Source organism: Lissotriton vulgaris, chromosome 1_1 (genome assembly GCF_964263255.1).
Source record: "Lissotriton vulgaris chromosome 1_1, aLisVul1.2, whole genome shotgun sequence".
In the NCBI taxonomy this organism is placed as follows: Eukaryota; Metazoa; Chordata; class Amphibia; order Caudata; family Salamandridae; genus Lissotriton; species Lissotriton vulgaris.
The window spans coordinates 534,078,665-534,103,555 of record NC_141685.1 but is presented as its reverse complement, the minus strand read 5'-3'; the positions used below and the strand labels follow the sequence as shown (position 1 = coordinate 534,103,555).

Below are 24,891 nucleotides of genomic sequence, written 5' to 3'. Positions count from 1 at the left end.
TTGCCAAGGGTGACCCACTGGGTCTGAGCAACACTGCAGTCATTCGGCTCCCAGATGTTCAACAAACAACGTCTGGCCTCTGGCAATAACTCAACACCCGTCACCTCACCCATAACCGCATGCACTCGATTCCAGAAAACCACCACCTCCGGGCATTCCTATATAATGTGAAGGAAGGTAGTAAGCATACCACAACCACGCCTACACAGCCCATCCGCAGAATAACCCATACACATCAATCGTGGACCCGTGACATAGACGCAGTGCAGAATCTTTAATTGCACCAGCCGGAGACGTGCCGGAATCGCGACCTCTTTGGGGGAGGATATTGCAGCCTGCCAGTCTTCATCATCCAACTCCAATCCATCACCAGTCCAAGCCCCACGGAGCTGTACAAGGAGGTCCGAACGGTCATTAATGAGTTTTTTATAGATGAGAGATATAGTGCTATCAGGGACATACCCGTCAAGCACTCTATCTTCCAGGGGAGAGAACTCCGGAATAGTAGTCCCAGCTGGGAAAACCTACTCAAGTGCGTGGCGGACCTGGAGATATCGGAAATATTCCCTATCACCCAATTTATACTCCCGTTTCAGTTCGTCAAAGGTCTTAACTCTGTCCTTGACCCAGAGATCGCACACTTTACTGATACCAATAAGGTCCCACCTGTCGAATCCCTTCTTCGTCCATAGGCTACCCAGTCTCTCTGCAGCATATAGGGGAGTTGCTCTAGTCAGCTTGTCCGTCCATCCCATAGCCGTAGTGACACTTCCCCAAACTCGTACCGCCACCCCGGTGGGGCCCGTCAGATTCTTCCTGGCAGCTCTACAATAGAGCGCCCTATTATAGTCGCCCCCGGGTAACTGCCACCTATCCATCTCGAATGCGGGATTCGGAACAGGACCGTACATAGCATGGTTGACCACACTCAGTTGGGATGCCCAGTAGTAGCGCTTGATATCGGGCAATGCTATACCACCATCATACCAAGGCAAAGTCAATTTTGCCAGTGCTATGCGGGGTCGCCCGCCCCATACCAGTTTCCTCTGGAGGCACTCAATTTCATGGAAATAGCTGGCAGGCACCAAATCAATGGTATTTTGAATAGCATACAGGAATCGAGGGAGAGACATTATCTTAAAGAGGGCCACTCTCCCCAAAGGGGACAACGGCAAGCCGCACCACGCAGCGACATCCGATCTGAGCCGGGCAGATACTTAAAACCGACACTCGAGACGGGTATCGGGCAAATGCGGGGCAGAGGAGGCAATTCTCCCTTGAGAGGGTAGATACAGGACTTGGCCCAATTGATGACTAAACCGGAATTTTCGCCAAAGGAACTCATGACCTCGAACAGGACTCCCAGGGACTTGCGGGGAGAGGTAAGGTACAACAAGATATCGTCCGCATATAACGATATACGATCCTCGAAGTCAGGGGACCATCTAGTACCCTTGAGCGAAGGTTCCCATCGGAGCCACGCGGCAAGGGGTTCAAGGGCAAGCGCAAAAAGAAGTGGCGACAAAGGGCATCCCTGCCGCCTGCCGCGTCCAAGAACAAAGGGTTCCGAGGCCCTGCCATTGACCACCACCTGGGCCAGCGGTTGTTCATATAGAAGCCTAACCCACCCGATGAAATTAGGGCCAAAGCCAAATTTGGCAAGGGCCGCCCACAGGTACGGCCATTCCACTGTGTCGAAGGCCATCGAGGCATCAAGTGAAACCAAGATGGCCGGCTCACCAAGAGACCCCGCCCTTGCTAAGACCCCGTGAAGACGGCGAAAATTAAGCGCGGTATTTCGATGGGGGATGAATCCAGATTGGTCCGGGTGCACCAAGTCGCTAATCACCGTAATCAGCTGGTTCGCCAGCAACTTCGCTAAGATCTTGGGTTCCACATTCAGAAGCGAAATCGGCCGGTAGGATGAACATTGTTCACGGGGTTTTCCATCTTTATGAATGACCACAATGGACGCCAGTCTCTGGTCCTGGGGAAGGGATCCGATATCTCGCGATGCCGAAAACATCCTGCGAAGATGTGGCGCCATTTTATCAGGGCACAGCTTGTACAGCTCAACCGGGATGCCATTCGGGTCTGAGGCCTTCCCCGAGCGAATAGAGCGGATAGCGAGCGCTATTTCATCGGTGGAAAATTCCGCCTCCATAAGCTCTTTGTCTGAATCCGAGAGGCTAGGCAATGCGATATCCCGAAGCAAAAAATGCGAGTCTTCCCCCGGCCTATCCGAGACCGGCGCGTAAACCTTCTGAAAGTGCTGGGCAAAGACCTCAACTATCTCAACCGGGTCCACCACTCGCGTACCATCCACTTTTTCAGCAACAGGCACCACCCGATTCAATCTATCTCTTTTGTCCAACCAAGCAATCAACTTTCCCGCTTTATCACCAACATCATACAAACGCCCCTGTTGCTCACGATTCATCCCCTTTGCAGCTTCAGTCACCAGAGCTCTATAGTCAGACTGTTTAAGGGCCAAAGCATGCATTCCCTCGGGTGTAGCCCCAGACTCCATCTGCTCCTCCAACCCGGAGATTTCGTTTTCCAGACTCACCACTTCCGCATTCTTATGCTTCCTCTCGCTAGCAATCATGGACAGAGTCTGACCATGAATCACAGTCTTATAAGCCTCCCACAAGGAGATGGGGGAGGACACCGAACCCTCATTCTCGGCAAAGTAGTAATCCATACACTTAACCACCTCAGTTCTAATTTTAGGGTTGCGAAGGTGCCAGGGGTTAATCGGAGCAACCCGACCCCGGCCCCCAACTGTACATCAATAGTGAGCCAGAGTGGAGAGTGGTCCGAGATCCCCCTAGCTAAATGCCTAATTTCCCTTACAGAGACCATCTGCACCGCTGGTATAAGGATATAATCGAGCCTCGAAAGACTCCCATGAGCTCCCGAGTAGAAGGTATATTGGGACTGTCCGGGATGTAGTTGCCTCCAACAATCCGCTAGACCCAGAGCGTCCAAAAAGTTGCCCAGCCATAGTTGCGATGTCGGGAGGATTCTGGGGGGGCTACGATCCTCCTCCCCACTGACCACCGAATTTAAATCGCCACCCACAACCAAACTGCCCTCAGGAAGCCCCAGGACCACCCTGCCCAAATCAGAAAATGTGGTAGACTGTAGACCGGGTGGGACATACACAGACAAAATGGAGATCGTCTTCCCTTCCCATCGGCCCGTAATAGCAGCATAGCGGCCTCTATCATCCAGCACGGTGCCATCTATCTCTAGGGGGAGGGAGTTCCTAACCAGGATGCCCGCCCCCCTCGAACCAGTGGTGAATCAAGAATGAGCCGCCAGGCGGTAGCCCCGTCTATTCATTGCATGGTACGTGTTTCCAATGAGATGCGTCTCCTGGAGTAAGACTATATCCGGGGAGCAACGCTTCAAGTATTGCAGAACTATCCCCGCTTTATCCTATCGCCCAGACCATTGACGTTCCAGCTCAACACCCTCAGCCCCCTACCCCCATCCCAGAAATAAACACTTTGCCCCCCCCTGCCAAGAAACAGGCACAAAAGATATGATATGCAACAAAACGCAGCCTCAACACAAACAAAAAATGAAAGACCCCCCACACCCCCCCCAAAGAACCCCCGGAACACACCCCCCCACCCTGCACCCCTGCGGTAGACCAAAAAGCCACCCCAACTTGCAGTGTGCCTGTCGCCCCATAGAACTAACCTACAAGAAGAGAGAGAAAAGCCCCCAGAGGAAGAAGAGTCCCGATTCCCCCCCACCCCGGGTATTCACACCGTATATACAGAACAGTCATTGAGCCACTGCCATGAGTCCATAAAGTTGGCTCGCCGGTACAGACTCACTACTCCTGCTCTTCCAGGCCACCTTCAGCGCCCCTCGATCTTTCAGGGCTGGTACGATGTGTCGGCAGAGTGTCGAGCCAGTCGCTAACCACCTCGGGGCGATCAAAAAAGAACGCACATTCATCATATTCAATCCTCAGGCGAGCCGGAAAAAGCATGGTGTATTTCAGTCCCATGTCCCTGAGTCGCCTTTTGACCCCCGTGATGCCCATGCGTTGTTTCTGCACCGCTTGTGTAGGTAGAAGCTGATCGACGCATTTTCAAATTTGGTGGGACCATTGGTGGGCGATGCCTGAAGGATAGCGTCTCTGTCCGGGAAATTAAAAATCCTGGCTATTATAGGCCTCGGGGCAGCTCCCAGTTTGGGCTTCCCGCCGGGGACTCTGTAGGCACGCTCCACCGTGAAAAAGTTACTGAGGCCCTTTGGTGCCAAGTGATTCAGAACAAGGTCCTCCACCAAAAGATCTGTAGATAAGTCTGCGGAATTCTCTGGAACCCCTACAATGCGGACGTTGTTGCGTCTGGCCCGGCTCTCAAAATCATCCAGCCGACGGGCAAACAAGTCGTTAGACGTCTGGAGATTGCGGACTTCGGTCTGGAGATCCGAGACATCCATAATAAGGCTTGCGGTCTTGATGTCCAGGGACTTGACCCGCTCATTGGTTTTCCCCAAGTCCGTCCTGATATGGTTGACTTCGATCGCCACCGTGTCTATTTTAGCAGCCAGAGTTTCGTACTGCTTGCCCATAGATGTCTGAACACTTGCGATGGCGCCCATAACGTCCTTCAGTGTCGGCTCCTCAGTTGCAGGAGAGACATCTCCAGTCTCCTCGAAGGCCTTACTCGCTCCGCCAGGGGATCCTTTTGGGTGGGTAAAGCGATCTATGGTATGGGATTGGGCAGCCCCCCCTCGATATGTGCCTCTGGTTGCACACTTCTCGGTATCCGCCTTGCCCGCCATGATGGGCGACGAGCTCTGACGGAACCTTTGGGATCTAGTCAGAATGGTTCCCTGCGCAGCAGACTTGGAGAGGCGAAGGGACGAGGGTAGAGGACAAGCGTAGGGCTGGCAGCAAGAATCAGGTCAGCCGTGTCGACCGGCAGCAAATCGCCGTCAACAATGACCAAAAGCGAAACCGAAAGTACAACAGGGGCAGTGGACGTGTCGCATCAGCCGTTGTTGTTCAATTGCCACCTGGGTACCTCGGGGACTCAAGTCCGTGGTTGGTCTTCGGTGTAGGCCGCAAATTTCAAAGTGCAGTAAGTCCGGTTCTCGGCGGCCAAATCGAATTTTGAAAAAGACTTTCGTGTCAGCAGGGCATCAGCTAAAAGTGCCCATCGTCCAAATCAGGATACGTTGCAGGATATATGCGGGAGGCGGAAAGGGTCTCGGGAGCCCTGTGCTCACGCGTCCATCTTGGATACGCGCAAAGCTCCTCCCCGCATCCTTTTTAAAAACGGCATGCGATTGGACAAAGGCGGGCGCATATCCCGCCTTTGCTCCGCCCATTCCCGTCTGTGTCTAGGACACGCATCAGCGCGCGGCACAGATGACAGGCTCCCTCGCCCCCCGCTCCTCTGTGGTGCGCGTGCACCACTAGTTCTCTGGGGAACCAGCTCAATCTCATCCTGGGATTCCGATCGTTCCTGCCTCAGAGTGTTAATCACTCCAGTCGAGCACTTGATCCATTTCTTCTCCAATTTCCAAATAATTTCTAAACTTGAGTCAAATCATTTTTGCACTTGAATCGGATTCGTTCCCATATCAGGACCCAAAAGCGTCTTACTTCCTGATCCTTCCTATCAGGCAAACTAAATCGTCCCTATCCAGGGAACCCAATACCCCCTGCCCCTGACTGGAATCTTTTGGCATCCAATCCACCTCTCCCAGGATCTGATCGTTCCTACACCAGGTGAAGACAGCTCCTGTGCAGCAGAAGGGAAGCTGAGCCGCAGATCCCAGCAGCTGCCTCACACTCTGGTTGCCAACTACATGCGCAATCGATGCCTCGCCAGACAATGTGCAGATGTGCACTCGCTCAGGCCAGTGTCAAGTGAGTCACTCGTGATTCAGTACTGCATAAAAAACTCTGCCTCCCCCAGCAGCCTGCATGCGGGTTACTCGGTGAGGGGCTGCTATCGGCCACGACCGGGAGGTGGGGGAGGCTACCGGGCATGAAACAGACACAAAGAGGCCTCTGTGGTCTGTGAGACGCCTCGCCTTATTGCAACAAACAAGGCAGGGCGACAGCGTGGCGGTGAGTGGCCTGATGTGATTTCACCCAGTGCCACAGCTCACACGGTGCATCACTTACTGGTGAGGTCAGAGTGCAATAAGCTGAAGGAAATGTCGGCTCGTTAATTAGTGACAGCGGAACAGGAATCCCGAGTTCTAATCTATAACCACAGTTCCCCTCTATTATTAAACGTGTGGGATCCCGGGCAAACCACTTTAGCTCTTAGTTTCTCGGTGTCAATCGATATAAACAATCATCAGGATAAAAACAGGCAGTGCACAACATCTCGAGTCGTTACTTGTTAGTGCCGCGTGCCATACAGGGAAATGTTTCAGTTCCTGAGTACAAAGAAGAAACAGGACAGGACATGCTACTCACACACGACCTGAGCTGGCAACTTAAGACGTCGAGTTCTATCTACGGTGCGGTTTTATTTCTCCAGATTTAGGCCAAGTCTTCAAATGTTATATGTTGTAAAGTAGAAAATCTGCCTCCTGGCCACTTATTTGCTCAAGGTGGTTTGGGAACTGATGCCAAATTACAGCATAAGTCCACATCATAGAACAGGTTTTCAGTGTTGGAGATTTCCTGTTGAGATCATTTTAATAAGGCGTGTTAGTTAAATCGCTTTAAGGTAAGCAAACAATGACTACAACTCCCAGAAGACATTAGGTTGACAAGTGAAAGATCATGACTGGAATATATGTGCTCTGCTGACATGGAACAAGGATGCAACATTCTCTACGGCAGGCTCACGTCCTAGTCCTAAGAGTCTCTTTCACACTGCAGAAGCAGGTCAGAGTACCTAAAGACATCACCACATAATTCTTGTTTGTGCTAGCACTGACTACTCTGCTCAGGAAGTGCTGTAATGTGACACAGATGTACCGGCCAGCAGCCCATTCTCCCCAATCTCCAGGTTCCAACCCATTAACCATAAAGACAAGTGTAATGCCGTATTGAGTGGTTAGCGTGGGGAGTGCATCAGATATTGGGGAGCTTTAACAGTTGTGATAATGTATGTAACTTCCTGTTCCTTATCTTGCTTAAGCCTGAGACCTAAAATGCAGTACCCCCAAGTTCGAAGGATGAAAAGAAGGGAATTCCTAACAGACAGCACATTTAAAGAAGTATCCTTCATCCTACGAGGGCTCAAAGGGAGGTCCTTGAAACAACAGAGGCTGATCCAAGAAAGGTATTAGAGGTGTAACCCATGCTACGTAAAATCAAAACCCAAGAGCAATCTGGATTCATCATCGGCAATGGAGACCAATCCAGAAAGGATTCAGGGAAACCGAGACAGTGGAAAATCGAATTACTGGAGAATAGGAATCTGAACCCAACTGGAACCTGGCCCTACAAAAATCAAGAATGTGCATGCATCATATGATATTGGGGAGAAGCTAGGGCTAAAATGACTAGAAGGGGCGCCAGTGCTCTGAATATGCTTTAACAGTGGAAGTGTGTTTGGACTGTTGTGATACTGGAATCCTGTACAAAGACTCTCCAATTCCTAGCAATCCTATACATTTAGCCTCCATGCAATCAACCTGTATCGATTAAGATGTTGGAGACTCAAGTGACACCAAAGGAGGGGAGAAGGTAACAAAGGCAGGGCCTGCTCTGGATCCACTGACAGAAGATGAAGCTCTGGGATCTAAGAATGCCATTCAGTCAGGAGATAGCAGAATCATTACCACACCCTCTCTCTAGACTTATTGGGTTACCCCAGAGAGAAGGGGAAAAGAGAAAATGTAAACAGACCCTGTGGCCACGTCAGTAGCAGAGAATACATTCTACATGTGTGCTTGTGTGCCTCAGCAGGGATCGGTAGCCACCCTACCTTCCCCTTAATAATTTAGAAGAAGGTGCCTAGGTCCAACAACTGAGCAAGAACGCAGAGAATGTACCCACAACTTGAAAAAAAACTGAAGCGAGAAGTGAGATAACTCAGGTTATAGAGAGGCCCTTTCAATATACAGTGATTCCCATATGAGCAGACCGGAAATGTGGTAGATGCACCGTTAATCCGTATCACCAAGATGATCAAAGCCTTGGGTTCATTCATCTTGGCAATAAGGTGTGATGACAAATACAATTGTGAATCCAGATCTTACAACGGTCAGTGGGCTCCATGAAAAGATAATGCAACTACCATATAGCAAAGATGTTGTTTCTCTGTCCCTGTTGCAGAACTTTAGACCTGTACTCAGAAATTGTTCTTTTTGGGCTTGGGTGTAAAGCCATTTTTGAGAAATTAGCATTTAAAGAGGGGCTCAGGTTGGGAATGAATGGGTTAACTATTATTGCTTCTGATTGGCTGAGGGAGCCCTTACTCCTGTTGGCCATTCCAGTACCACACATTCAGAGAAGGAAACTCAGTAATAAAATGATCTGATTTGCTGCCACAACATTGGAGAAAATGTCTGCCACCATTGCAGAACTCAGGGACTCCTTAACTATGCGGATTTTGCCACTGGTACAAAACACACCATTCCAATAGCACTGGCATAACAAATTGAGAGACATGCTTGACTCTAGCAGTGATAAATACAGAAGTGATTATTACATAATTATTCAGAATGAATATTGGCCGCACCAACACTCCTGAGAGTACTTACCTTCTGTTTTATAGACTGCTTTTCTTGCCTTCTCTGGCCTAGCAAAAGTTGTTTGATAAATTCAAATTGTCTCAAACAATTCACGAAGGATAGTTGACAATTGTTGTGATGGAGAAATGTCGCCTGCATGGATCTGTGGAGCATGCACCACAGCCTTTGGTTCATTGTAAGAAATTGTAGATTTTTGACCGTGCCTCAGCATACACGACAATCATGTATGTGTATGACAGACATTCTTAGCAGCAGAGATTGAGACGCTGGACTCTCTGATGTGGAGGAGCAAACCATTTGCACCATCTTCATCATGATTGAGTACCATATGTGCGCTTGTTAGTAGAGAAATGACAATAGTTGCAGTGATAAAGACTATATTTGAAAGGAGTCCCTTTTTTTTACCTGTCCTTGCCAGGTTTCTGCCAACTTTTTAAATTAGTCTCCCAGTTTCCTTTCCACGTTCATGTGGGACATGGAAGGTACGGGTGTATATCTTACGGCCGCGTGTTGAGAATGTATGCTTAGCAAGTGTGACACGTGGCCATAGGCCCACTGGAATCTATTTTGTGTTATCAACCTCAAGGTAGTACCTAAGATGGAGAATTGGAAAGAGCCCAGAGTGGAGATATGACTTGCAGGACTTGTCCATGACATTCAAGGTTTTTTTTTGCAGTGGGTCAGACTGTTGTATGTAGAGGAGAGGAGACACAAGGCCCCTTTGAAGATGATACCCTTCTCTGGCGTACTATTCACTGGAAGAGCTACCCCCCACAGGTAAAGAAGTAATTAATGGTACAACCTCCTTTTAGTTTGTAATCTTGTTATGGGTCTCTCCTGAGAGGAGACCCCTGCCTCCACCCACCTTTCTGATAGCACCTTACCCCAAAGAACATGACTGGACCAGACTGAGTGGAATAAGCAAAAGGGCAGAAACTGCCAGAATGGCTCAGGGAGCTGACTGTTACAATACACAACTACTGCCTCCAAATTTGGTATAAAGATGGAGCACAAACTTCCAGAATCCAGAAACTTCCAGAATCTGAAGTCTCTACACCAGTGGCCACCAAGGATTTGTTTGTGTTTCAGGTTTGGGGTAAACACTGGCAACTCCCCTTAAAAGGTTTGGGAACAGAAACCTAGGAACTTCGATCAAAACTGCCAGGAAGGGCTGTTTAAACACTCCCTCGAAGGAGCGAGACCAGACAGAATCCTCAGGAGGGTCATTGGAGGTGCCATTGTACCAGGGAGATGCTACTCAGGAGGAGACGGGCTTTAAGGAGCCTTGTGGGATGATCTGAAGATGTCCGCTGCAACATGAGAGAAGGACATGCACTGCTTTGCGTTGATGAGGTCTGGAAGCACAAAGGTATTGCCTTAGCATGAATGGAACTGTGGGTCCCTGCAATTAGAGGGTGGAATGGAACTAAACTGTACTCGAGTTCTATTGTGAAACTGAGTGCCAAGAAGTATCACAGTCCAAGTATAATCCAGACTACAACTCTTGGTCTCCTTGAATGTAGAATCAGTGTGCCAAAGAAAATTGTATATCAAAGGAGAGGCCTGTGTCAAGACTTGAATACCCACTCCTCCTACCAGAGGTGGGCATATAGTTTGTTTGAGTGTTGGATTTTGTGATTTGGTAGGAGGAACAACCCAAACTTCGAGACCCACATAGCTGTGAGCACTACAACTCCAACTCAAAATAATCAACTAATATTGACTCTGCCTCTGCTCACCTTGTTCACTAGGCTTGCATTATGGACGCAAACAGTGCAAAGTCTGCTGCGCCTGGGTGAAGACACTGCTCTCCGCTTTGTGTGCCATGCAGCGCACCTCATCAAATACTAGTCTGCTGATCAATAAAAGACAATAACATACTATGTAACCCAAGGAACATATTGAGGGTGGGGGCACGAAGCCCATACAGATGAGTGAGAGTAATTGCAAGTGCTGGCTCCAACAAGATCAGCCTCTCCAATGACTCACAGTTTTCCTGATTTGCCCTGAAACAATCACTGACACTGTGTAGGACATTTTGCACAAAGTGGACCAGCTTTAGCGCTTGTCCTATGGGAACAACCCAGGCTATATCCCAGTGATTATTACATGAACACCCAGTAAAATTTGTGGCTTCCCGAAATGTTATGTTCAGTATTATGTTGTGGGTGATAAAGTGAAGTATTTCTTTTTATTAAATCAATAATAAAGTGGCAGTACATCTCATGGCATAAATCAGGCAATTTCTCAACACAATGAAATCACATAATACATTCACAGCAGACTATGTTAACTGTGTGCAGACCTTATCATCCCTCTAGTTTACCCTTCCTGTAACCCTCAACTAATTCTTCACCCTTCTTCTTCCTCCTCGACTAAGTATTTCTTTTTCAATGACTAAGCAATTGATGGACATGAATTATTAACATCTATTAGTCGATTAGTTGTTTTCGGAGTCTCTAACCCCACACGTTATCCTTGAGTAAGTTCAGCCATAGAGGGTCAAATACTAAAGGGGTGGCTGAGGTTTGGGCTCAGTAGTAAGGTTAAGACACAGGACACTGAGTTAAAAGGATGTGATGGACACAATCCAACCTAGAGACCCCGTCTTTCCCAGGGCTCCTGAAAAAGTTCCCAGAACAATTCATGAGCAAAGAATTTACATCAGGAGAACATTTAATCATAGGGCCTTGTCTATTTAAATGAGAGGGTGGATTTCCAACTACTGCCTTGAGAACTATATCTTTCAATGTCACAGCATGTTCCCTATTAATTCTGAGAATGTTATGGTCAAGATGTCAAGATTGCATCTCAATCAAAAACATGGCAAAGAATGCTTAGTACCAGCTTAGCCAGCTGAAATTTAACAAAAGCATCATTACTAGGGCTGTCATGAAGTCAATGGTCCAGAGTCTGGCCCTGTCTAATTCTCCATCAAGCAGTATGTAACATCTCTGTCATACATTTCTTTGACCATATCACTCCAGCCCTCATCTCCTTACAGTGGTTTTCTGTTGAAGTCAGATGTATATCCAGAACCGCCTGTCTAGTCCACACAATCCTTCAAACTGTGGGCCAGATTTAGAATTTTTTTGAATGGGCTACTCCATCTCAAATGTGAAGAATATCCCATCTGCCTTATTACAAATGCATTATATTCTATGGCACAAGTATTAAGATGGACGGTCTAGCTGTCATATTTGTGATGGACTAACCTGTCTGCCAAACCCTGAATCAGGCCCTGAGTCTCTTCAACACTTGTCTGAGAAGCTGAAAATCTCTGGTGCCAGTAATCTCAATACTTTATTGAGTTGTGGAAGAAAAAGGCACAGCCTTTTTGAAGCAGCTAACAGTAGCTTAATCCCTCAAAGGGTGCAACCACAGAATATAGAAATCGCTTGCACTGGTTATCCATTTGACAGCCTGACGTTTGGACTTGAAATGGTTTATGCTAAGTCGAAATAGAGGAGGGCGTAATCCTAAAGTTTTATAGGACATGTGACATCTCCTCCATATTCTACACTTATTTTGTGTATAGAAAGTGGTTGAGCATTGATTGTATGATGTTCAACTATTGGCTGTGCATGAAAATAGTTTAAACTTTGTGGGTACTATGTTCTACTGTTGTTGGCGTATGAAGCTAGTTCAGTTTTGATTGGACATATGTATTTCCGTTGACGGTGTATGAAGATAATTTACTCCTGGTGGTTAATATGTTCTACTGTTGGGGGTAAATGCAGATGGTTTAGACATGATGAGTAGTATATTCCACATTGAGCGTTGCAAAAAGGTGGTTTGAACTTGATGGATTGAATGTCCTTGTGTTGGTTGGTGGGTGTCAGGAGGCTTATGTAGCCAATTATAATGGGCCTCCAAATTCCTGCCTAGGTAGATAAACTCAATCATAATTGGGGCGCAGAGTGCACATCATAATTCAGGACACCAGTGCCGCCCCACCTGTTGCATTGTAAGTTATGCTTACTTGTTACAATGCAAATGCACAAATGCATGTTGTAAAAAACAAAAAAGGCTACATTGTCCATTCACTCTCTTTCTTGAAAACTCTTCTTCTACTTGGATATTGTATTTTTGCTGAAATGTTTTTAGCGCAAAAGCAATTCCTTTGGCGCAAGTGAGTGGTGAGTTGCACTTTATCCCTTCTGATAAATGTTTTACTGTGCAGAGTAGTATCAATAACCATAAGGAGTCTGTGTATCATTGCCAGGCTAACAGGCTCGGGAGAACCTGCACAGTAATTATGACAGTGTGCAGATGACAGCTGCATGTGATGTGCATCTGAGGTAGCAGCTTCAGGAAACTATACAGATGCATCCTATAGAGCCTCACTCCATCAGGAAAGCACATTTCAGTTTACCAAGAGGAAGGATAGCTGTCGCTTATTTGTGCTTGGGTTAATTGTGGGTAGAGAAGTGTGAGAGCACGGATGAATATCTGTAAGGTTAGATGATGAGCAGAGTGTAAATTGTCTTTTGGGTAGTGGTGGGCAGAATCAGTAAATTGTCTCATGGGCATTGGAGGGTGGTCAGTTATGCCAAGATGGTGCATACGATGAAGCCAGTTTAAGTTCCCAAATATTCATTTACATTTTTTCCACCAGAGTATATGTGTGATGAGAAGGCTGGGTCAATTACTTAGAAGAAAGGGTGTTGATTCAGTATGGCTTTGATGGTGTGTAAAGAGAAAGCATGTATTGGATGGGTCCATATTGAAAGACCATTGTAGACACTAATGGAAACTGTGATGCAAGTTGAGAGCACAGGGTTCTTAAGTACTCAAAATGTTACTGGGTACTGAGTGAATGGAAGCAAGTGAGTAATAGCACCTGTGAGCACTTGTGATACTTATTTGGTGTGACTGACCAGGTTGGGCTGGACACTGTCCATTGCGGAGAGTTAGGCAATATTAGTGTGAGAACATCAACATTGAGCTTCACCAGGTTTCAGAGAGATGGAAACACAGAGATCATTCAAAAGGTATAGCAAATACAATATTTGGAATCAGGTGCGGTAACAAGAGGGATTAAATCACTAAAGACTTCCCAGCTGCTTGACCAGTCAGAGTTGCGAAATTCAGTGCCTCAGTTTCTCTTGCTTGTCCTCCGTTTTCCCTGGGTCTACTTCTTACCAATATATTATTCAGTGTATGGATTGGCGGTGGGTTTGGAGAAGGATGGAAGCACAATTTCCTCCCGTTGGATTCTGACCACAAGGTTAGTGCATAATGACAGGTGCTAGGAAAGATACTCTTCCACATACAAGTCTAAAATAATGTTAGAAGGGCACAGTAAGCCTCATCTTTTACAATGAACACATAAATTAAGCTCTAAAACCGTATAGTAACTTGATTACTAAGGTTTTTCATTATCACTGGATTTAACAACGTGTTCTGAAGGAGCACATACGAGTGGAATCCAAACGCAAACTGGGAAATAACAGTTCTTGGAGGTATTGAATTCTCTCACCAGTTCCAGCACAAGCCACAAATCCATAGAGTGATTGTTGGGATGCAAAGGCCCTCTGCATGGTTATAGACGTGCTTCCCTGCCCTGAATGCCCAACTGTACTGTTGTCTGGATCCCTAACTCTGTATTTAGTTAACATAGGCAAACATGGATCATGCATGTGCACCATGACTTAGGCCTGTCTCAAGGATAGCGGTCTAGTTGTCCCGGGAGGTGCACCTAAAATGCAACCCTCATAGTGGTGGAAGGCTTCTACCTTTACCAAGAGTTTAACAGCACAAGCACGGTGGTGGCAGCATACAGTGTAGTGATCAGTAGGAGTGAACAGGTCCTTTTTAAACTGTGTCACTGGAGTGAGGCCAACCAGCACATTCACCCTTTTTAACGGTGCCGCTGTGTGCTCACCCTTAGCCTACATCAGTTAGATCTAAAGTGCTGCACAGCACAGGAGTGGTGACTCTGCACTGGATGTATGTGTGCATAGGAAGGGTACAGCACAGGCAAAGACCAGTAATATGCAGTGCATGCATGGTTAGTGTGTGTAGCTGGTGTATATGTACTTGAGAGGAATACATTACATGAGAGATAAAGCGTTGTGCACTGTGTGCACAGTGAAAGCATGTGCTGGCTAAAGATATGCTTGCCATAAGTACAATACATGAAGGGTAAAGTGTTGTGCAGCACACACATGGTGAATGTATGGGCTAGCAGTGTGTGTGTTTGCAAGTAGCACACCCTGGCACAATACAGAAAGGCTACAGTACTGAACAGTGCACACAGAGTGAATGTGTGCGCTGAATGTATGTGGGCCCGGGTGGCACAATACATGGAGGTAACAGCACTGGACAGTGTGTGTGCTTTGTATATACACTGAGGGTGAGTGTACCTGCAATGGTACATTATATGGAGACACTGGGTTCCACTTTGGGAAACACAAGCCTGCATGGTGAAAACATGAGGAGGAAAGGAATCCACACAGACAGATTTGTGTATTGCTGCATTTCTGTGAGCTGGATGGGGCACACTGGAGAGGGGAGTTAGAGACCCCCACTGTACACTTCAAAGGGTGCTCTTTGATTCAGTGAGAGATCATAAAGAAGAGGACTGGACACATCTCCGGAAGGAGATGGGGCTGAAAAACGAATCAATAAGAGTAGGGCTCGGTGCCTGGGATTAACCTGTTGATGCACATATCACTGTGGCTGACATCCAGGTGTGAACTCTAGTCACTTCCTTGGCCTGTGTTATGGGACTTCGGAGTCTCTCCTGCTAGGAAAGGCAGCCTTTCAAGAGGAAGATAGAGAAGAGAAAGGTGTGCTTCAAAATAAGCAGAACCCCAACATAAAGCATTGAAGACTCAGACCATAAATCACATTTTGCATCTGGAAATGGACTATAAGGGGATGTTGAGACCCCAAGAATTGTTATCTGCCAAGCAGCCCCATGGGATCTGTGAGAAGGAAAAGCTCTGAAAGACTTCTACCTGTAACCAGGACAGGGGGGCAAGACCTGCCAGTCTCCCTGCTGGGTGAGGGGACATCACCCAGAAAAATCAAAACCACCTGCTCTGGAGACTGCAGTATCAGCGCCTGCCTGCTTGCCAAAACTAGTGTGCCCTATGAGGGAGAGAAGAGTGGTGGGGGAGTGGTGCGAGTTGGGAGCCCAACCAAGTGGACTCCTCGTTCAAGATGTGAGGAGATGTCTTCTGCACTGATTGGGTCATTGCCCGTGGACAGATTCTAGTTGGCAACTTCTGTGTACCGGGAGAAGGCCACAGTGAAGTTAGCTGTGAGCGGAGTGTTGGGGCGAGGGAAGCCTGCATACCACCTGTTGCGATGTCCCTGCATTCTAGAAGGGGCAGCCTTCTAAGCATTGCTGAAGTACAAGTGACGAGGCCTGTGCTGAACCTAGCAGCCAGGAGAGTCTGCAGTGGTACTGACTACTGTGTGCTGAGGGCTTACACCTTGGCCAGTAGCAGTACAGCTACCCCATATGCCAGGAGGGGCTGCCAATATCAGGGATTGCTGAGGATCAGGCTGTCACCCAAGAACTGGAAATTGTGTGACCTCTGGGCCACCACTGAGCATGTAGGATTGTACCAACGCCCCCGTCAACTGAGGAGGATGCTGGGAGTGCATTGCCACATCACCGGGACCCCAATCAGGAGCATCGAAATCTAATCCAACCCCCCTCCTAGGGAGTATCTGACTTACTCTGCTGGAGGAGCACTGGAGCACCTCCGATTGCTGCTGGAGCCAGCAAAATTAGCTCACAAGAGAGAGCTCACCTGCAGGCTACTGCCGTGCCCCCAGGCGGGGCTCTTGCTGAAACACTGCAAGCTTCCTCACTGCTGGTGTGGGTAGGACTGGTTACAGACCTATCGGGCCCTAGACGACTCACTGCTAAGGGTGCTGCTTTGCCAAGACACATTTGACTACTTTGCTAAGAATCAGAGTGGACTCTTGAGCTAAGGCCTACTAGTGAGCATAGCCACCAGTGAATGGGGAATAACTCCTTACCACATGACAAAGAGTGGGTGGGACAAGGATTTTTACACTAGAGGCCCGACCATAAGTGGGATGGTTTATTGTTCTTTATATGTCATAATACTAATTTGAATGCATACAGTTCGACATTATGTAGAGTTATGAGTTGTGTCCACTAACCTTTATTCCCACCTACTCCCCGAGGGAGCCTTGGACGGCTCGATCATAGCTACTACGGAGAATCAAGTCCAGAAGGGGTACTTGGCTCAGTTGCTCAGGATCCATAGTAGGTTGGGACCTGGGCCATCTAGAGTAAAAGGCCTCAACCACTACGGTTGGGCCAGGTAACGCATAAGTTCGCCGAGGCCCTCTGAAAGGGGTTCTAACAGTGATAATTTCCACATCTGCACTTTTTAATTTTTTTGCAAATTTACATCATTGTTAAAAGGCCAAACACTTTTGGTTATTGCTGACAATTTTGTTGTGTAATCTGTTATGCCTGCTCATAAGAAATGTTGCATTTATTGTTTTTACCTGATGCAGTATATTGTACATAAATACCGTGCAGCAAATTAAATCCTTTTAAAAGCCTTTTGCCTTTAAGGAGCTTTAAGTGAAACATTCAAACAATATGTTTTCGGTAGGAGTGAAATTGTAGAATATTTTATGATTGCAATTATGAAATATATACATATTTATCTCTTTTTCAAGTTACTGAAACAACTAACATGGCATCTGATGCTGTCTTTTGCCTAGGGACAGAAAGATGAGTGATGTGACATTGAGCAGCAGGAGCTCAAAACATCAGAAGTTTTCAATTGTCATTAAAGAAAAAGAGCCACCCTTACAATTAACAGAAAGTGAACTTAGTAAGTCAACTTTTCAACAATTCTGCATCATTTTTCTGTCCAATAAAAGGCCACCTTAAATCTATTGGGCTTTTATGACCTATTGCCCAAATTGCAGTTTTCCAAATTGGTAAGAACTTTCGAATGACATTTGTATTTTATGTATGGATTCATTTTGGCACTACACAGCATCTATTGTGCTTTCTCGTTTTTAATACTCCAAACACCATTTAATTATGAACATTGAGGCATCTTCATCAGTAGCACCAAAAGAGGACAGGAAGCCAGTGTAGGAAAAGTCAATTTCAACTTAACTTAACGTATGAATATCAATACTCAGTAATCATCAGTTTGGACAGTGTAATCGCAAATAATGTCCTCAAATACTGTTGTTTCTTTTATACTACCCTTGTCTTGTAAAACAGATTATCATTTGATGTCAATCAACAGATTTATTGAATGCAATCAATATCATCTACCGTAGGTGTACTTTTCCAATTCTGGCGGCTTATCTTTCCTATCATTAACATCTTCACTTTCATAAGTACTTATGTATCCTCAGTTCACTAGCAATGATTAGAACACTGGAATGTTGAGTGCTCCATTGAAAACAATGGATTGCTATGGGCTTCTAATAGCTGGTAGAAGCCTGAAGCATCAACATTCCAATGTTTAACAAAGGCCTCACGGAGCCCAAGGGGATTTCAACTCCCTCGGGCTCCGAGATGCCTTTGTTTTACAACTTAGACTATTCTGCCCTCTAGGGGCAGAATGTTCTATTAGCCTTAGAGCCCTTTGTAGTGGGCTTCACTGGTCACTAAAGGCTTGCTCCCTTGTTAAATGCCCTTGCTTTCGGCTTGGCCGTCGAGCCTTTAATGTCCAGTAGAGCCCACTACGTCGGGCTCTAAGGCTATGGTAAACTGTTGAAGGCTTTGCTCTACCACAAACTTGCAGGGCGCTCCAGACAAAAGAGCCTCACCTCAGATGGCAAGATAGCGTGCTTACAGACTGTAGTTTATAATAACATTCGCAATAGTCATACTTAAACACCCACAGACTGTGATGACACTGGTAATATAAGCAATCAATGACAGCAGACTGTGATGAAATTGGAAATATTCGTGTTCAACGTCTGTATGCTATGATGACTTGGTAATACACATGCTTACCAACTACACACTTAAATTAAATTACTAAATCTAATTAGACCATTGGAATATTGGAAGCTCCATTGAAGACAGTGAAGTGGCTCAGGGCTAATACTGGCTGGTATAAGACATCTGCTCCAACATTCCAATGTTTGTCTTTCTGTTTCTCCTTTTTTAATTCAGACCATTCTGCCCTCAGAGGGTGGAATGTTCTAATAGTCTCATAGCCCTTCTTCCTTGGGCTATACCGTTTGTTAAAGGTCCTCTCCTTCGTTATAGGCCCTCACCTCTGGCCTACTATAAGTCAGGCTCAGAGTTACAAATTATTTACAAAATCCTAATGCCATCTCAGAGTTATTGGACTACAAAATTAGTTTCTCATCTTCAATCTTATTTTCTGTGCCTGTTTTCAGAGTTCATTTAACTTATGTAGAAATTAAAGACAGGGTAGCGGTGGAAGAGAGACCAGAGGTCTCTCTTCCAAGATGCCCCCGGGCATTCGCGCGCTCAATAAATGGATAAATCAAATCAAATCAAATCAGAGGTGTAATAAGTTCTTGCCAAGCTTCGCAATTCTGCCGCTGCTGTTACTAAAAGGTCACACTTACCTTACCCTGGAGTCTGGAGCAAAGATGATAAATGCAACCTTCCACAGCAACCTCAGCACTGATCTACTGAGAGAATAAAGGACAGAAAGATCATGGTAGCTAAGGGAGCCCAAAATAAGCACACAAGACATAGAGCCAAGATATAAAGATAGTAGATAAGCGATAAACAAATACACTAGGCATAAAACAGCACAACAAAAGCAAACAATACAAGAGAATAACTAAGAAATTCAAAACAAGGAAAAAGCAAGCACAAAACAAGCCCAATATACCCCAGAGAAAAGAGACGTGTTTGGGTGGCAAGCAGTGTTGAAAATGGTGAAGGCTGAATTACTAAGCGTTGCGACCCACTAAAGAATACAAAATACCCCTTTATTTATTAACTAGAGCTTGCAACCGTACACATCACCTGGAAACAAATTATAGCCATCTTGCACTAGCACATTTCATTGCAATAAATGTACTTCCTGTAACAAGCTAGTACTTGTCATGTAGACCTCCAGCCACCAGATGTCCTCATATCTAAGCAAGAAACGTAAACTCCCTTCTATTCCAACATCTTCCATTGCCAAAAATCAAAGGGTATAACCTATGGATTGCTTTCCTACCTAATAGCCCATATGTTTGTACAACATGTCTTGCCCTGCTGTCAGTGTCACTACATGACCTTCAAAATGTGATACAAGTACCAGGTATTTCTAGACTTCACTATGGAAAGGAAGTCTAAATGGTGCTTAAAAGACTCAGCTTGCTCCACGGAAGGCCACGTTCAGCACGGCTGGCAAACTAGTCTTGGGAGATAGTCGCATTGACCACATCACTAATACTTGGATTACTCTTAGGTGGGTACCTATCAACGCATGCTGCATCCTCAAGGTAGCCTGTCTTACTCACAAAGCGCTTGACTTAAGGGCCCCTCAATACCTGGCCTAGTAATTCACTCTTTCTGGTGATAGGTGCTCCCTGCAAAGTTCTGACTTGCTAATTCTGGAGCCACTCAGGTTCAAGAAAGAGAGATTCTACTCTCGCTCCTTCACTGTGAACGCTTCCAGGATCTGGAACTTTCTACCAGTAGAGTTACACACAAACCCCTTGTTGTAATTTGCCCTTCTTTCCTTCTTTTTTCTTTGGGTACGTTCTGCCACCCCTCCTTTCCCCTCCCTGTTGGTAGGTTCTGCCAGAGCTTGCCTTGGAATGTTGGCATCCCTCAGGCAGTCTCGGAGAGTGGGTGACAGAATAAAGTCTACTCTTACCTTCACTTGCTTCAGAGTGTCATCTTTCAACACCCCTCTTCTGTGGTCTTCAAGAAGAGCGTTACATCGCTTCTGTTCAAAAGATACTGAATGCACTTCCTGACCATACTTGTTTAATGGGAACAGTTATATAGTCCCTCCATAGCGGTCAGTCTACTGGCTTTCTTTTCTTCCTTATTACATATATTGAACTTTTCTAATTTTGGGATTGCATTATCTCGACCAACAGTAGTTTCACATTGAGATGTGTCTTTCCTCTTCTCATATACCAGGTTAATCTCTCTTCCCTGTAACCTCTTCTTTCTTCTTTAAACTTTTCCAGATAGAAAGTGTAACAACTCTAGGTGCAGTTCAGTCTGGGAACAATCTATGCATCTATACATTAGTCTTTGGAATGCCTTCCTTGCTGGAAGCCAGGTACCCGGAAACGGTATCAATAATGCTTCAGCCCGTAAGCTGTTGGATACCGTCAGAATTTGCAAACTCAGCCTGAGGTGTCTCCCTAAGAGACCAGCCAGTCTTTCAACAGCACAGTCTGCAGCAGGGCAAGTGCTGTGCCTCTTAGCCGCACTGTCTGAGAAAAGCCTAAGAGCCATCCAGCTCCTTTTAGACAAATGTAAACTACTTTTTACCTGGCTCTGGTTAGAAAGAACAGTTTTTCAAAGGTCTAAATATTTCCACTTTCTTCCCCAGGGTCTCATGATGCACTGACGTAAACGTGTTGAGATTTCTTCTAAAACATCTGGGACGAGGCACCTCTTGAAATCACTCTGCAACCCCTACAATTTTAAGGGTGTGAATAGCAGACCTTTATCGTAATATGTTGAGCTAATGCCCATCCTAGAAGCAATTTAAAAAGGTTGCTCATATTGTCACCCCTTTATTTTTGGTGGCATTTAGTTAAGAAATGTTTAGTATTTTTATATCTCTACCCGGACCTAACCTATTTAACTCCTAACTGGGCTGTTTTGTGCGTGTTGATTTTCTTTTATCCTCCAGCCTCTTTTCAGAGCAAGTTTAATTCCTGGAAAGCGACCAAAAGCACAGTCTCATGATATGGAGGAAATGATTTGCTTAACTTCTGTGTGCATATATTTGCGTGTGGGCAATGTTAGGGCTCCGTTTATTTCCACCTCAACCTGGCTAATCACTTCCTTGTTAGTTGTGTGAACTCTATTCAAAGTCACTCAATTAAATCAGCTTGGCAATATCTATATGTTAATATTTTGTATTGTTGTCTCTCTTGTTGTTGCTTAGGTAGTGCTATTGAAGATGCACCATACTCTTATTCACGTATTACTGCACAGAAGAGCAAAGCCAGGCAACAAAGGTCAGCTGCAAAAAAACAACACAAACCTAAAGGTAAAATAGGAAGTACAACATGGTTTTGTTTACAATTTGAAGAGTACATCCTACCTCATTGTTATTCGTTTTTCATTTTAGGTCAAAGCAATGGGGACCTGTTTGGTTACAAAGATCAAAAAGATCTTAGAAAATTTAATGACTTTGTTCTGTCCTATGCACTGAGCAGAAATCCCATCCGATCAAGTGAGTAAATGATGTAACAAAAGCCATTATAGTCAAATGAACACTGTTCTTACGTAACAAATGCCTGCAAAATATAGCACACTGTAATGGATGTGAAATTAAAAATGTCCATGTTTATATGTTGATTCAGACTCATGATCAACTGGCCGTCCATTTAGACCGGGGTGCTAAATATGTGGTACTTACCTGATGTTTCAACTATTTTAGGTTCAGTATTTCTAGTTGATGTAGAGCACCAGCACAATAAAGTGAAGTAAAATAAGCAGTCCAGCAGCTGCTGTACTCCTTGCATTAACTTCACCTAAGTAATGTGACAATACTATATCACTCTAAGCCAAAAGGAATTATTAAATTCTGCAATTACCCCAGAAATTAGCCAGCTACTGTCAATATTATTTTCAAAGCTGAAGTAAAGGCATACAGGTGTGATAACTGTAACAAATTGAAGCAGAAAGAAACATGCACACATATTGGTTTGTAGTTGAGTATGATAGAGCGCGGAGGTCACCCGACTAACTTTGTTACCGTATAATGCACACTTGGGCCCATAAAAATAATATTTTCACTATACTGCAATCAGGTAACCTACACACTATTATCAGTAATTCAGTTCACTTCTGTTTGTTTCCATGTACCAGACTTACCAATCCTTGAAACAGGTACCTATGATCACAATGGATCAGGGAGCTAGCTGTGGGAGTAAGTAGACAACACAAAATACCATGTACCATTGAAATAACGGTTTGTACTCTTTATAATGACCACAGACTCAAGAAGTTTTAAACACCTTTATCCAATCATCTTCTTCTTCATAAGTCATGAGCATAACATTTACACAAATCAAACTGTCTATAACTAGAATTAGAAATATAGTATAGCTATGAATGAGAGTAAGAAACATTTAGAAATCGAAAAGTAAAGGGAAGGGAAAAATAAGGAACATACTATTTTAGATCAGCAGACTTTCACAACTTCACTAAATGAGGGGAAAAAAAGGAACATACTAATCAAAGTAGATTTTCGAAACTCACTAACGGTTCAGAGGAAACAAAACTTATGCACTTACTCTCTATAGGGAGGGTAAGAATGGAAAAAACGATATAGACGAACAATTCTGCATTTAACTAAAGGTAGGTAGAAAATGGAACATGCTAATAGACAGTAATGCATAAGGATCTCAAAAATAGGGAAAGAAAAAGGGGAAAAAGACGTATGCAATTATGCTTTATTCAAGACGATAGGAAGGTGGTTTTGAAAGACGAACACCCACATAGATTTATAATTACCTAGGACAGATCGAAGACCAACCCTGGCCACGGGTCAGTTGGAAATGCGGGAAAGGACCCTCAAGGACTTAGGTTGCCAGTAGGCGAGCAGGTACAGCTCATGGACAGTCAGGACATGATAACCCCAGGATTTTGGATCAGGACCGGGTTCACCAAAGGGTACGACCAACACCTGCAGCTTCAGCTGCAACACCTGCGCTACTCCCTCTCTGCAAGGAATCTGCCAATAACCCCGATTGGGTTCTCGAATCTCCCAGCAAAGTGCTTCAACAGCACTTAAGGTTTCCCAAACCCCGACTGAGTCTGTGGAAATTACGGACAGAGTGCTCCGCAGCTCTCTGTATCAATCACCTATAGAGTTCGTTGGGTCAGTGACAGGTCAGCTATTCGGACAAGTCGGACAAATTCTCTAGCTAAACCTAGGCTAGTTATACTGTTTTTCGGGTCAGAGTACCACCCCCAATGTTGCAAGTGAAAGGATCCCCAAGTTCTGATTGGATGAAGGAGGAGGTTAAGTCATCACACCACCTACATTTTAGACTTTCTCAGGCTTAATATCCATTTTCTAACCCACCCCTTAAATTCTAACTTCCCATGGCATATGTTTAACAGAGAACAATAGGGTACACAACAGTGTATTACAAATGTTGCAATTGCAGGTACAGTTCGGCTACGTCCTGCTGGGTTACAGGTCGATTCTCATGAGCATCTTGGCTCGGCTGCCAGCTGGCTGAGTTCCACTGCTGCATGCTTTTCCCGCATCACGTGACTGGGACCATATGAGCTTCAAATATGGAGTAGTAAGCATCTCCCAGGCCCAAAAAATACGATACATGAAAAGTAAGCAAAAACAATTTAGAAATACAGAAAAAATGAATACACTGTATACCATGATTGGCTATACTATACCCCTTACTTTATAGTAACTATAGCATTAGGGTAAGTGCAGAACAAACAGCTTTGCAAAAGCGTCAATGCAAGCATAGAGCATATGAGAAAACAAAGCAGCCATCTTAAGTGCATTGCGCATGAGCAACAAATTCCCACCAGAACTGCGAGTGCGTCACATCACGTGGTTATGACCGACGCATGCGCAGTCTAACTACCGCAAGGCAGTGGCCATTTTAGAGGCAAGCGTTATTACTGTTTAGTAAACACATAGGCAAGCGTCGCTGGGACACCCCGTGTAGTGTAAAAAGTGCAATATTAGTAAGACACGCAGATTAATTACATAGTTATGGTTATGTGAGGTTCTTCAATACAAGCAAGTCGCGTAATGTGCGAATACTTGCTCCATCAATCCCCTCTTTGATGATATTTACTATCATCACTATTAATGGAACCAGATGCCAACTTTTTACATTTTTCCCAGTTCAATTTCTTCAAACATTCGATTCATCTTTTCTTTAGCCTCTTTATTAGGGTGAGAATTTTTCACCCTTTTATAAATCTGATTATTCAGTTCCTCTAATTCAAGTTCATCCACATTTCTCTTCACTCCTCTCTTGTTCACAGTGTATTTTTTCTGATGT

The 24,891-nt window shown here is 45.3% G+C and overlaps 1 protein-coding gene across 1 annotated transcript in view; it reads left to right on the top strand.

Moving 5' to 3' along the window:
• Window positions 1-24,891, top strand: part of AKNAD1 (AKNA domain containing 1) — a 425,253-nt gene that overhangs the window by 237,957 nt on the left and 162,405 nt on the right. The window contains exons 13-15 of the mRNA XM_086936316.1: window positions 17,425-17,537; window positions 21,783-21,887; window positions 21,969-22,073. Coding sequence (XP_086792442.1) covers window positions 17,425-17,537; window positions 21,783-21,887; window positions 21,969-22,073 — 323 coding nt within the window. The remainder of the gene's footprint in view (window positions 1-17,424; window positions 17,538-21,782; window positions 21,888-21,968; window positions 22,074-24,891) is intronic.